The 15,416-nt window shown below is 41.1% G+C and overlaps 1 protein-coding gene across 1 annotated transcript in view; it reads left to right on the forward strand.

Annotated features, from left to right (window-relative positions):
- The window catches only part of ecel1 (endothelin converting enzyme-like 1), a 45,719-nt gene extending 31,711 nt beyond the window's left edge, over window positions 1-14,008 (forward strand). The window contains exons 9-17 of the mRNA XM_086142315.1: window positions 923-1,026; window positions 1,868-1,926; window positions 5,935-5,986; window positions 9,431-9,498; window positions 10,002-10,126; window positions 11,160-11,225; window positions 12,019-12,114; window positions 13,052-13,128; window positions 13,581-14,008. Coding sequence (XP_085998441.1) covers window positions 923-1,026; window positions 1,868-1,926; window positions 5,935-5,986; window positions 9,431-9,498; window positions 10,002-10,126; window positions 11,160-11,225; window positions 12,019-12,114; window positions 13,052-13,128; window positions 13,581-13,680 — 747 coding nt within the window. The 3' untranslated portion in view covers window positions 13,681-14,008. The remainder of the gene's footprint in view (window positions 1-922; window positions 1,027-1,867; window positions 1,927-5,934; window positions 5,987-9,430; window positions 9,499-10,001; window positions 10,127-11,159; window positions 11,226-12,018; window positions 12,115-13,051; window positions 13,129-13,580) is intronic.
- Window positions 14,009-15,416: the final 1,408 nt, after the last annotated feature.

Genomic DNA, 15,416 nt, shown 5'->3' on the forward strand with positions numbered 1-15,416 from the left:
TTTCCGGCGAGATTGTATTCAAATAAAATGCATCGCTGTTGGTTCACTGATTTAAACAGGAGGCTTGTCCGAAGACCTGCCGAACTCGGGGACATCTTTTAAAGGAGTAGTTTGCCGGAATTGCGGCACACCGTTGTTATCTACAACCTTCACACTGATAGGGCGTCGGGGGGAAGGGTTTTTTTTTTTTTTTGCTTTCACAAGATACTTCTTGAGGTTATCAGGACAAAAGTAGCTTCGTCACGATGAACTTTGTTTTTTTTTTTTTCTTATTGTACTTATAATTTGAGTAAGAAGTCAGCTGCACCTGCTGCTTTGTAGGTCTGTTACTAAAAATCAGTTTTTTTTTGTGGCCTAAAAACACTAACCCTCCATCATGCCTTATTCTATTTTCCTTTAAATGCCATATTTTCTTATACTTTATACGTAATCATGTCCTCACTTATCATTGGATTACTCAAAGTATAAATCACCTGTAAATAAAACAAAATATGTGTATAATCCGTAGAGGTGCTCTTTTTACTGGAAGGACGCCCGCATTTTAAATGTTTTCAAAAATAATCTCAAAACAGTCGGTGGTTCTGGTTAAAAGTTTGTCTAATCCAACTGAAAAGTGAAAAGTAATTTTCTTAGCCATTAGAAAGAACTTGATTGGACATCATGCAGGGGTTTGTGTTTCAGGTAAAAAGCTGTTGGATAGAAATATCATAGTTTACATATAATGTGGGATTAACATGAAAATTTGGAGGATTTAAAGATTGCAGTTGCTCAAAAACAACACCGAGGCCAACTTGGTTTCATCATTCATTATAACAAAATTCTAAACCCAAACGCCGTGCGTCAGCAGTCGTGTAAACAAACTAAACGAACGGTATACGATCATCTTGAACATGTTTATATCAGCCATTTCATTCCTTCGCAGTTTGACGTTGACGAGAAAACCTACTTTAAGAACATCATTAACAGCATCAAGTTCAACATTAAGCTGTCGGTCAAGAAGATCCATGAAGAGGTGGACAAGACGGCGTGAGTCCCTCAATCCTCTATTTGAGTTAAACTCCAGTGGTTCTCCATCCGAGCAAACAGGCGGAAGAATCGTACAAAGTTCATGTTTGAAATCCAGCGGGTTTTCAACCGGGATGCTGTAGTTACACAGTGTAATGTATATTTTCAGAGATGATTAATGTGGCCATCTGCGGTTTGACGTATCTGTTAATATGGCCTCTTTAGCAAACAAACAGATCGGAAATCGACATACGCAGGTGGAGAAAATCTGTTTGACTTAGTTATCTAGAGCAACCAGGCGGCAGAAACGGTTGGGGGGGGGGGGATTGTGCGGGGGTGAGAGGGGGAGTCCGTGTTTGTCAAACACACCTGGACCGAGCGACTCCAACACATCGGAATCGCGTTAATATTCCAAGATGCTCCGAACGAACGGGTCATTAGCCCGATCCCGATGCCCACAAGAGCGAAAGCAAACATTCCTCTTTTATCGCCCAAAGTGTGTCTTTCATGGCGCTCCGGCTATCACCGCGCTCACACCCTCCCCCGCGTCTCCGCGAAGCCGGCCCTCGCCGAGGCTTTCGCTCCAAGAACAAGGGCATCTCGCGCTCTCAGTCAGTCATTTGGGGGATTTCGTGCCAATCGATTGGTCGGGCTTCAAGTGGATTAGCATAAAGAAACTGTCCTTGTTTTCATATGCAGAGAGGAACTTGTGCCGTTTGACCACACACGCTGAATATTTCTCACCGGGAGGTTGAGGGCGGCAGAGAGAGTGTGTGTTCAGAATTATTTTCAGGATATGTGCGTGTTTGACCCGTGTGTGCGTGTCCCGTCTCTAAAAATTCAATGTGGTATTTTTCCACAGGTGGCTTCTCCCCCCGCAGGCCCTAAATGCCTACTATCTCCCTAACAAGAACCAAATGGGTGAGTGTGTGACCGTTTATGGCTTTATCTCCCTTATCTGTTCGCACAAACGAAAAAAAAAACATAAACACATTACCGACTGTGCATTACTTATGAGCAATTACACCCAGTTACAGCCCGTTTTATTTTTTCAAGCCACGCGAAACATCGGCTTAATGAAAAACTCATATCATATTCCCTCTCATTGCTCACTTTTTGCTTCAATCTGCTCCTCGCACACGCACGTGCGCACGCGTCGCCCCCGAGGAAGCCGTTACGCCTGAGTTTTTACAAGTCGAGCATTCGTACCGTTAGCCTTTCCTCTCCTCGTCTGCCGCCGCCGCCGCCGCCGTCTCCCACGGTCTGCCCGCCAGATTAAATCTCTCAACTCGAAATCTATGCTGTACTCGTAAGCTGCCACTCTGTGACGGTGAGGAGTCAGAATAACTAAGTCACCGGGGGATCCGAGTCGTTTCGTTGTAACTCGCAGATCCACGCGCAACCACGCCGGCTCATTCGTTGCATCTCGGGCATTTTATGTCTAATGAAATTAATATCACATTCTTCCATTAAACCTCCCATTCTTTTTATTTTTTTCAAGTCGGTTTCTTTTTGAAGATCAAGAGAGAGGGACCAAGGCCAATTTAAGACCCGCTCCCATGCATATTTAGTTGTTGTTTTTTTTTTTTTCTCTCACTCTCTCTTCGCCGTGCTCTTTATTAATATGAAGCCGAGAGAGATATTTATATATATTTTTTACCTAATAAATGTGAGTTAACAGAGTGTTGCGACAGCCATGATAATTAGTTCATCCACAGCAGAAACAGACTCTTTCAGTGAGGCTCTGCTCACCTGCAGCTAAAAAAAAAAACAACATAGGACTACATCGTGAGTCCAGCAGCGTATTTTTCATGCGCTTCATCATAGTTAAGCGGGCGACTGCGGCTCAGTCGGTCCAGCCGGCCTCCTTCCCAACCTCGGCTTGCCCGTTCGATTAAAAAACGTTGAACCCCCGGTTGCTCCCGATGGTTCAGTTAGCTGCTCCACGACCATCGGTGTGCGAATGAGCCAACATATCGTCACCCGCTTAAAATAATCGCCCATGTCATTTTTTCAGATTTTTCAGGAAACACAAAAAACTGAACTATTTGACACACTCTTGACATAGGCAGTTTCTACTAAAGGGGTAGAATGGTACAATCTGTTTAACTGAGGATGTGGGCAATTTTGCCAGAGGTGGTCAAGCATCATGAGGAGATGAAAAAAAAGATTTTTGTAAAAAATTTACTTAGGTGATCATTCTAAGAGGGTGACGATATTATAAAGTTACAGTTTCAGGATTGTTTGCTATTTGCTCATTTACTAACTAACGAATAGTAATGATTTGCAGATGTGAGGCAGTAAGCAGCCGAAACAACATCAAATCAATGTGCAACAACTGCAGGGTTTAGGACTGAAAATGTTTTTATTTATCATTTCTCACATGCAGGAGGTATGATTTATTGCGACATTACAAGATATTTTCACGAAGGTGATCCTGGCTTTCAGACGCTAAAAATTAACTTTAAAAGCGAGCGGCCAAAATAATTGGACCTTGATTGAAGAGATTGATAGTGGACTCAGTTCACCCACAATGTGAAGTGAAGTAACCTTGCAGTTACGCCTTACATGGATCTAATGGAGCGTTCCCGCTGCATCCTACGTAACGCTTGTCCCCGTGCCAAACGCATAAAATTCCCACCAAGGTGTTTGTGACCTCTGGATCAGTAAGTGTGTCAACGTGTCCAAAAACCTTGCTGAGCAAACAACATTTATTTTCCCTGGCCTTTGAGGTCGATCATCCCAGGAATATTCCAGAACAAATAATTGCATCATATTTCTTTCCCCTCTCTGGATTACCTCAGTCACGGTCACGAAAGGGAACGACGGGTCAATCTCGATGTTTGGAATCCAGAGCCAACAATTCACAGAGAAGCGGATAACTCGAAGCTCCATAATGTTGGGATCAGTTGAAACAAATCCAATGATAATATCAACAAAGTTTAAGGATTTTAGAAATTAAGAATTATGCTGATGAAAGTGTTATGGTGTTTACCTATAGGGAACTCAGACGTTAAACTGTGAACAGAGACTCCAGTTCCTTGATAAACTGATAATTACACACAACGGTTTTCAATGACAACAAGATATGTACATCAAGAAAACAGCTGTCGTATGAAATGGTAATGGCTATTATCAAATTTACAAAAATCTGCCTCAGATACCAAATTTCTTACAATTTTGCACATTACTGTGAGAGCAATTTGGTAAATGATAGACTCTGCAAATATCAGAGCAGACACATAAATACACACTGGAGCAGAGTGAGATTGGTTAAAGAGGGAGCGAGAAAATTACTTAGCACTTTCTGGCTGTCTGCTGCTTGAGATCAATAAGACCTGATTAAAGTTTGAATTTTCCAACCTTATTTTGTCAAATATGATTTATTTCCACATGACTTCTTTGCTTTTCAAAAACTATTTAGCAGGAGTTCTAGCTATAACAAACAGCCACTTATATCAAATTTTAAGTTGGCATTGATATATCTTTTCTAATTTTGTAATAGAATAATAATCAACTACAACGGTCAGAACGAAAGGGCTTGATACATTGACAGAAATATTAAAATTAATGTCCTGTTTTTTCTTGCATGAAACTAGAGGACAGTATAGGCAGTAAAGACCCTTACCAAAGTATCATCGGTGTAAATAGATCGGTCTTACTTCGTATATATCTGGAAAACTTGCGACTAAAGTTGTTTACGAATGCCAAGACCTCTTTATGGACACGTGATTTTAATCCGTGGACTTATGACGTTTGCAGATGACATGGTAATCTGTAGTGAAAGCAAGGAATAGGAACATCTAGAGAGGTGGAGAACGAAGGTTTGACGCAAAAAGACAGAATGCATGAGTGTGAATCAGAGGAATCCAAGCTGGGAGTGTGAATATATCAATCTTTTTATTATTATTATCATTATTATTATTATTATTATTATTATTATTATTATTATTGTTGTTGTTGTTGTTGTTGCTGTTATTAATATTATTATTATTATTATTATTATTATTGTTATTGTTATTGTTGTAGATTATGCTATAATAATTATCATTATTAAACTTGACATTATTTATATTATTGATATTGAAACTCTGCCCCCACCAGCCTGTTGTTCTATTATGCAATCTTATTGTGCAACAGAAAAAGGAAATACAGCAATGAAAAAGTAAAGGCAACTTTGAAATTAGTTATATTTTGAACATAACAGAGCATTTGGAATAAATAATTTATAGTTGTATCCCTGAAAGAAATAGCTCTGCTATTACAGTTTGTTCTGCAACAACTCAGTCAGCTGTCAAACGTTAATGTGTTAAAGTTTATCTGGACTTTCTGTCAACCCAAAATAAAAACTTGTTTTAGCATCTGCTCACCCTCACGCGGGGAGGTCAGGTCAACATTTAATGATTCATCAGGACACTCGGGGAAGTTGTGCAGGAAAAGAAGAACAACAAAATAGCTTTTTCCCATAAATCATGATGAAACTGAAAGAAAACCAACTTGTGTTTTTCCGCGCTGATAGGTGTAATGTAGGTGTCCGAGAGCCCCGATGTACGACGTTCACTTGAAAGCAGCGGAAACGTCTTTAGCTGCTCAGCAGTGAGACAACAAACGCTCATAAATATTTTGTCGTCGTTCTTGTCTCTTGCTGCTTTTACGACCTTGGACTTTTGAAAGCGACAATGACAATAGTGTTACATATTTGGGAATTCTATACGTCACTCACGGAGATTCTTTCTCATAGTATCTGCTGGCTGAAGCCAGGCGACGATGAGAAAATGTTTTTTCATTAAAGGCTAAAAAGATATACATCAACCCTTCATAACATTGTTGTAGTTCATGATGTTACACATTTAGGTCACATATCCTTTCGGATTTTTTTCAGAGTCCTTTTTCTTTCCAAGTCAAGTCACATCTTTATCTCTCTTCCAGTATTTCCCGCTGGCATCCTTCAGCCCACCTTATACAACCCTGAGTTCCCACAGTAAGTAACCTTCACCTGTCCCTGCTGCTCTCAGCCACAACACCTCCACGGCTGCAGCGCCATTGGTCATTGAAGGCTACATCAGTCTGGCAGGCCATCCCTTCCCCAAAGCCCCATCACACTTGAAACCAATTTAAGTACCCACCAAGAGCTCAATTACCGAGCAAGATCCTGCTAATGGAACAAGTGTCATTGAGAGGTCGCCTCCAAAAATTTGAAAAAAGGAATTGGACGATGCACAACAGTAGATGGCCTCCGCTATCTAATCTATTTATCTGACTCGGCCTCATTTCTGCCTCTCCAACAAGCTCGCCCTGAGAATGAATATATTAATCCTGGAAATACCCTGCGAAGCTCTCGCCAACTCCAAATTAATCATATTCTGGAATCCAAATCCAAATTAGTCCCCCTTCAGTTTAGTATTTCAGTAGGAGGCTCTTTGTATTTCAAGGGATATATAGGATGAGTATTCCTGAGGTGGTCCCAGGACAGCAAATAAAACCTGGAAATACAAACACTTCTCAAGGAAGCAGTAAGAATTTAAACTTCCAAAAATGTATAAATAAGTATGAATGACGTTTTCATACCTGTTGACACTCTCTGAGAAAAACGGAGAAAAATGCTCATGTTTAACACAAATAATTCACCAAGATAATAAATGCCTATAGAAATCAACCAGTGGCAGTAATGTAATATTATAAACTGTGATGCAGGAGTGGTAAATTCATTTATTATCTATACTGCTTGTCCTGTACTCAGAGCAACACAAGGCTCACAAGTTCACGAGTTCCCTCCCGGACCTGACACCGGTCCGTCACCGGGCCAAACATAGAGACGTGCAACCATTCACACTCACCCACAATCCTCCATTGAGCCTACCGCATATTTTCTGGATTGTGGGAGGATACCGGAGACACCGAAGAAGACTTACAAGGCCCCGAAGGAGAATATGTAATCCCCTCCCAGAAAGGCCTCCTTTCAGAATCAAACTAGGGACCTTCTTGCTGTAAGTCAGAAGCTACCGTACCGCCCTGTCTGCCATAAATATCTATCATACTGGCAAAAATAACTAAGAAGAACTCCAGCTACCGAAACCATCGAAATCCCTCTGTTGCAATGGAAAAAGCTAAAGGAATGTGCTTTGACATTTCATAAGTGTGCTGGCTGGATTCATTAATGTCACCAATACTGTTACGCTGCATTTCAGTGTCACAACATTTCAGCTTCTTTTGTTGTTTCTTGGTCGCTTTAGGCCAGTGTTGCATAATGAGCATATCCTTACATCATTTTGCTTGAGTGACATTTGAAGTGGAACGAATTTCACCATCGTCATGAAAGTGCTTTGTAGACTTACGTCCAAAGAGCCTCAAGTTTAATATGTGATAGAATATTCTAAAGAACACTGTATATTCTGCTTGAATATGGAACATATTAATCTGGTGTTCATTTGTTCTAATGCGGCTGCAGAGTGGGCAGCCCGGTGGCGCAAAAGTTAGCAATTCCATCTCAAAGCAAGAAGGTCCCTGGTTCAATTCTGACAGGAAGACAGATTCTCTGGTTTTCTGGTTCACTGGAGACGTATTAATGGGAGGGTGAATCGCCGTACGTCCCGAGATCGTCCCTGTAATCGATGCAGGGCGAACCCTGCGTCTCGCCCTATGACGGCCGGGATTGGCTTCCCTGAGTGCAGGATAAGCGTTATATAGAATGAACGCTGCGAAGCATGCATGGGTAGGATGTAAAATTATGTCCAGCTGTGTCCGTGTTTGTGTTTTCCTGATATCAAACATTACGTCCCATAATCTAATGCCTTCATCAAAAAAAACATTTTTTTCCTCCTCACAATGCCTCTGCTGTCTATTTATTCATGGATTTGTTTTTTGTCTTGCTATCTCCTGTCTTCTGCCTTTCTAGTTATATTTATATTCACATTTATTTCCTCTTTTTGTTTGACTTTATAACTGTTACGCTGCTGTGACAAAGGAATTTCCCCAATGGGGATCAATAAAGTTTATCTTATCTTATCTTATGTTCTGCCACTTCTCTTAAAATGCAGCATATGCTTTCAGACAGACGAGAGTGTATTCATTGCCTGGCTTCAAAATGAAGCCATCACACCTTAGTTGTTGTGTTTAGCTCTGTTTTTTAAAAATCCAAACTAATGTACCAAGTTTCAAAACACACAACAACCAACACAAGAGGTTATTCATATTTATACATCTGTATAAATTAAAGGTGATATTAAAGTTGATTACTGCCATGACCCGCCGCCTTGCATGCTAATTCTGACTGATGGATGCATTATGGTGTGTCAGGGTGTGTACCTGCCCCTCCAAGATATTACTTTAGCAGCCCTAACCGCCCACGAGTTTCACTTTACTACGCTCCCACACACACACACACACACACATATGCACGCATGCATGCTCACACACACACACACAGAGTTAACACGCTGGTTGTAATGAAACTTCAATCAGCCAGTTAGTTTTCAGCGAGGGAGTCAAGCTCGGTGCAAGGCGGCATATCGACTGGCTGTCATAAAGTCATTTTCAGGCGTAGCCATGTGAGTAGCCCCTTGTCTGCCCTGCCGTTGCTTTCCATATCTGCATTTGCCACAAAGACACCTCCCTGGCTTGATCATAGGGTCAAGGAGAAGTGGAACACACTGCGATTTTTTTTTTTTTTTTTTAAGTAATTCGGGGGCTAAAAGGGTAGCACGCCGCGTGGATTTGTAGTCGTCCCTGCAATTAAGAACCTCTGGGGTGGAACAAGTAACAAGCTGTTTAATTTAGTATTCACAACTTCAGGATTTATGGCCACTTTGCGGATGAAAACCTCCCAGAGCTCACACGTGAAACAGAGTTCTGATGTTTACGAATCGATTGAAGGATCGAATGCTTCTGCATCTTGTTCAACGCTTGTCTGACGAGGCAGTGTTTTATCTGGTCTACTGAGCAGGGTTTATAAATACTGTAAGACCACAGGACCAAACAACTGGTGGAAAAGGAAAAGGTTTTCCGGAGTGACGTGCAGTTCTATGTGCAAAGCAAAGCTGCAGACAAAGTTTGATGTCGCCTGGAACATACCTGGTGCTATTTCTGTCGAGCGGCAGTCGGCAAAAGTGTAGTTGTTTAAGATGATGTTTGCCTGGAAAAACTATGTGTTTAAAGGGCAAAGAGTTTGAAATAAAGGTTAAGACGGGTGGAGTGTAGCACAAATTGTCATATTTACGTTATTCCTGCACACTGAATTAGCAACATGTTTTTAATGTTCTGAATTGCTGCACTGCCATAAATGAGATAAAACCTGCTTTCTTTAAGCCCAAAAATCATTGTGTAGCTATAGGAGGCAATTGCAGACACTCTCATCACCTACAACTTAAATAACCAAAAACATTTCCATTTTGTGAGACGCTTTCTATTTTTCTTTTCCCCCTTCTAGGTCTCTAAACTATGGAGGAATCGGAGCGATTATTGGCCACGAGCTAACGCACGGATACGACGACTGGGGTAAGAGTGAAATCTTCTTCAACTGCGATCCATCTTTATCAGAAATCCAATCAATGAGTTTAATTACTGTCCAATGAAAGTGACATTTCCCCGCTGATTTGTTAAATCTGACATCTTAATGATTTCTCGCAACTATACGGAAAAAGAGAGAAAAAAAAAAAACAGACTTTAAACCACAATCTGTAACTTTCATTTCCCGTGAAAGCTGTTGCCCTTTCACGACACGACTAAGGCATTCAGAGAAAAAAGTCACCGCAAAAGCATGCTGTGATTAAATTCAATTTTAACTTCAAAAAAAGTCAGACAGAGTTTATCTGCTCTCTTGCAAGAATATCCTTAAACATGCAAATATCTCACCTTGTATTGTTTTACCTCCGCGACATGCTGGGCAGCTCTTTTGGACCATAAAATGAAAGTTGCAGGTTGTGTTGTTTACATGCTAACACACACCCCTCCCTGCCCTTTTGCCCTCATCTTAGTGATGCAATGGTTCATGTCCCTAGGGGGCCAGTACGATCGTCACGGCAACCTCAAACAGTGGTGGACTGAGGAGAGTTACAGAAAATTCCAGAAGAAGGCAGAGTGTATCGTTAAACTCTACGATAATTTCACAGTTTACAACCAGAGGGTGGGTTCACACACACATATCGCATGAATCTTCGACGCTATTTTGTCTGTTCGAAGGTCCGAGGGCTATCTTTGGACATTTAAACCTTTTTAACTTCTTTTACAGGAAGGATCTGGTATATCTGCGATGGTCCGGTTTGGTTTAATTTGTGTACAAGCCAAAATCACAATTGTGCAATTTCTAAAGTGATTAATCTTCTTGCCATGTCTCTGAAAAATCAGTTTTCTTCATTTCCTTCCTTCAATTTCCTATTTTTGCGCTAAACCATGCCACACGAGGCTAGTGATCTCCTCAATCCGACATGAAGCATCGCTGAAAATGAGCACCACAAGCATCAAATAGCATTTTTGAACATCAAATTGATCTGCCCAGTCTAAAAATGCAGCGTCATCACTTGCGTAGGTCAGAACAACTGTGATTCCCAGAAACTGAATACTTTTGTTTGCCATCAGACCAAACGTTTTTTGGTCTGGATTCAAAAAGAACCAAAGTAAAAGAATGATTTTATTGCATTGGAACTTATTTGTATTGGATAAAGAAGAGAAATCATGCACTGTTGTATTTTTCAATGTATGGGTGAATTTGATGCACTGGTTCAATGCATGGGTTCATTTCATGTTTTAGTCAATGAATGGTTGAATGGGATGTTTTTTTTTTCTGATAAGGGATAAGATTTCTGTGATGGCTTGCACTACTAAGTATGTGTTTGATGAAATACTTTCTTTCCATTTTTGTTACAGAAGGAAATTAACTTCTAGCTGGAGTTTGCTTCAACCACCTTTGTTCTATTCTAGCCAATGGTTTTCTACATTGTCCCCTACTAATGAATACTTGCAATGAAATGAAACCAGAAGCAACAAATCCAAACCAATTTTGTGTTCGTCAAATATAAACGTATCAAACCGTGAGCCTTCGGGCTGCATTTGAAAACGGATTCGAATCTTTGAAAGTCGGCGTTTGAACTTTTACCCCATTGAAATGAACCCTATGAATCAGAATCACGGGATCACAGAATGACTGTCTCGCCGCGCAGGTGAACGGCCGTCTGACTCTGGGGGAGAACATAGCAGACATGGGGGGACTCAAGCTCTCGTATTTTGTAAGTTTTTGCACCTTTCTTTTAATTACTGTTTCACTCTGAGAATAAGAATCACCGTCAGTAAAGCGTTGGACTTGACCAGCAGTTCCTGTTTGTAATACAAATCAATAGATTCATCATCAGTGACCCTGCTTTATTTGCATGAAATGAAACTTTCCCCAGGATAATGATAAAGGAACATTTATATTTACTGTCATTGCATCTTCACCAACGTCACCAATGCTGCACAGGTGAATTCTACAATCGATGTTTAGGCAATTTAAGTCTTTCAGTGGCGAAGTAAAGCAAATGCTGAAAGAACGTTATCAGAGAAATCGTCATTGTAACAAACTGTTTTCCATAATTTAAGCCATGTAGAATGGCTTTCGCTTTTTGTTTGGATGTCGCCCATAACAGCACCGCTTATCTGAATCTGTAATAACTCATTTGCGGCACAGCTAGAGATTTTTAATGGGATCATCTGTTTTTATTTTGAATAATACGATTTATAAACAGTTGTTAATTGTCACAGAGCAGGAGAGGGGGGATTAAAAAGGTTGATTGATATCTTGTTATTAATCATTTCACATGCTAAATAAGAAAAAAAGCAACTCTTTGGATAAACTGCTTAAAATGATTTGATCCCAGTACTGTGGCTGTATGTGTTGTAACTGCAAATGAATCTATGTTTTTATGACAGGAGAACGCAAACTTTTCAAGATATTTCTAAAAAAAAAAAGATGTGTAAATAGAATTTGGGGCAAAAACTGGAAATTTAGGATTTCTAACTATCCCATCCAACGTGTCTCTGCAGGCGTATATGAAGTGGGTGAGGGAACACGGCCCCGAGAGGCCCCTCCCCGGACTGAAATATACACATGAACAGCTGCTCTTCATCGCATTTGCACAGGTACCGATTCATACACATTAAATGTCATATCATTCAGCTACCCACTCTTGTGGCTTGTAATTAATCTACTGACGTTGTCATTCATAAATGATCAGGAGGAAAAAAGAAGTCTGTCAGATCTTTTGTTGATGATAACCTTTGTTGCATCTAAAGCCCAAAATAAACCAGCAGCATTAAGACATACGGGCTTCATCAGATGGGCAATGGTAGCGTCTTTTTGAAAAATGGGGAGTTAGAGGGAGATCACAAATGTGCCGTTTGCATCGGTGACCACGACAGGACATCGTTGTCTCGTACTAATTTCGAGTTTTTAACCAAAACAAACCAGAGCAAGAGTATAGATACTTGCATGGGACTTGCAAAGCTCCAGGAAGGTGGAAGGTGGTGGTTTGCACCCACTTGGTTCACACTCCGCCAGGAGTTCACTTACGGCCCAAAGTAAGTGAATAAAAAAAATAAGCCTTTGACACCACAGATTTCTTGGGTTTTTTCATTTGACCAGATTTGAGACAACAGATCACCAGATGATGAGAAGGCTTATAATAAAGGCTAGCCTGGCTGCTAGTTATGTTGCCATAGGCCAAGATGCACTTCTGTCATTCCTCACATCCGTCCCATCCTGTCTGCACTGATGCCCCTGGTTCTTTTCTGGCTGCTGTTGGCAAGTGCTCGCTCATGGGGGAATGTTGTGATTCATTGTGTGAATCATTTTAAAGAGTTTAGTCCAACCCTTCTCAACATGGAAAGTGGAATGGGACAACTGTGTTGTGATTTGGCGCTAAATAAATACGATTCTGAGATGACCGGACGGGTTTACTCTGGCCCGGCCCTGGTCTGGAACACAATTTAGCCGGTCGTGGATTTTCTCTGGCTGGCCTTTATCCAGTTGTTGGGTTTTTTTTATGTTTTATGTTGAAGTTTTATGTTATGTTTTCAGAACTGGTGTATGAAGAGGAGATCTCAGTCCATTTACTTGCAGCTGCTAACTGACAAACATGCACCGGAGCACTACAGGTATCTGAACACACACACACAGATGAATGCCAAGACCCAGAACATGTTGCATTTCTGCACTTTGCAATCACACTTTGAAAGCAATTGTTGATCATCTCAACTTGGTTTAATGTCAACAGCCCTTAATAAGACAAGCTAGGCTTTTTTCTTCAAACTGTTCACACACGGATTTATTTAGAGATGTATTCATCCAGGTGGTCACAATCTGTTGCGGATCAGTCATGGCTACACCCACTGATAGGCGGTTGTGAATGCAGTAGATAAATAAGTGTTTGTATGAACAGCTTTTTCAGTTGAAAAGTCACGGCTTTAACTTGCACAAAATCAATGAAAGTCACGCCGACCGACGCTCACGCTTCCGCACTTGTCTGTGCATTTCCTTTTCCTATTTTAAGTATGTACGAAAGCTGCGTATGACCCCCGATGTGTTATCTGTCTCCTCCCCCTTGCAGAGTGATCGGCAGTGTTTCCCAGTTCGACGAGTTTGCTCGCATTTTCCACTGTCCGAAGGGCTCGCCAATGAATCCCGCGGATAAATGTTCTGTTTGGTGACCTCCCAGCTCAGATTGCTGACCTAGAAATGGACTTCATCCGCGGAGCCTACCCTCCCGATACATCCGCCACCCGTTCTACATCACACCTGCGCCGACGCTGATTTCGCGGGACACAAAGTTAACCCTAGTCCGTACTAATCAAACTAAAGCATGAATCACATGATCGCCTTCCATGTACATATGTCATTTAGTCATATATTTTTCTATTTTTACTTTTTTTTTTTCCCTAAATCATCTATTTTTGTATTGGAACAAATGTATCACATACATAAAAGCATAACTCTCATTCTGTACTTTAGTTAGCAATCAAGTCGCACATTTCCCTCGTTTTCATTCTTTTTAGAATCACTTAGAGATTTTGGAGCCGACCAGAAGATGTAGATAGAGGGCAGCAGCGGTGATTTCAGGCCCGAGTAGAGGCTGGACACGGACCATTTGAGGACAAACCGGAATCAGAGGATCCTTTTCCGTGCCGAAACCTTGTGCCGTTCAAACAATTTGCTCTTGGATCTGTGTTGCAATGCTGTACTCTTGTGGTTACAGAGAGCTATGGTCACTGTTCAGCCGTCATGACTGTTGTATCGTTTGCCTGCACTGGTCTCTTGTTACTGTGAGTATTTGTATGTTTTCTAAGATTTGTCAAGATGTTTTTTTTTTTTTTAAGATGGACTTAAGGTAGACGTTTTCCTCAGGATTTGTAGCAGAGAATGGCACCGAAAATGAGGATATTATCTTTGTACGACGCGAACAACTTGCAAAAACAAATGTTGGTGTTTGTCAAACATTTGATACCGAGAACTTTGATTTTCTTGAGTGGATTTTGCGGCAGGGGTCTCGGCTACAACCTACCAGACAGCAATTGGATTATTGCGATCCAATCCGGGAACGGCGAAAGGTTGTGTGACGTCAAACCATACTGTATATTCACTGCTCAGCACATAACACAAGCCGATTCTGAACTAATAAACGGTGGTACATGAAGGCCGATGCATTTGTACACACTGTTATTAAAATACTTTTGTATCCGAAATGTGAATCTTTGTACAGTGACGTATCCCAGATGTTACAGTTGTACAGTTTGTGTTAATGAGAGTGCATGTTTCCTACTCTCATGATGGAAGAAAATGATTACCACCTCACATGGTGGATATCACACACACACGCGCGCACACACACACACACACACACACACACACACACACACACACACACACACAGACACACACATTCACAACTTACTCCACAGCTGCTAGTTCACGTTTGGCTGCTGTCTCCTCCTCTCTATGGTCGCTGTTTAATGTTTGAATAAATACAAAGGATTACTGTTTCATTTTGCTCAAGTCTGTGTGTTTTGGTGTGGGTCATTATCAGTGTGTTAACAGCTGTGTCCTCACACACTTGGTCATCCAGAACTCTGTCGGCCTCTCAGAGCCGGACGGTCGATGGCCGCCACTCCCACTTGGCGTCATGTCAGCAAAACCTGCGAAAAAAAAAAAAAAAAAGAGGCAGGGCAAATAAACAACACATTTACAATGGCCTTCAACAAACACTGAAATGCTGGTTGAAAAGTAAATTAATTTTGGACGTGGAAAATAAGCCACCGCCATTCAGTTTCTCCCTTTGTCATAATCCTATTTTTGCTTAGAGTCTTGTTGAACCGTTGCATCGAGCAAAATAACAGACCATTTCCATTTAGCATTTTTGCCTTAATGAATTCAGAGTGTGAGTAAATGC

The sequence above is a fragment of the Fistularia commersonii genome, chromosome 3, assembly GCF_037954325.1.
Source record: "Fistularia commersonii isolate RoL2024-O1a breed Wild chromosome 3, RoL_Fcom_v1.0, whole genome shotgun sequence".
In the NCBI taxonomy this organism is placed as follows: Eukaryota; Metazoa; Chordata; class Actinopteri; order Syngnathiformes; family Fistulariidae; genus Fistularia; species Fistularia commersonii.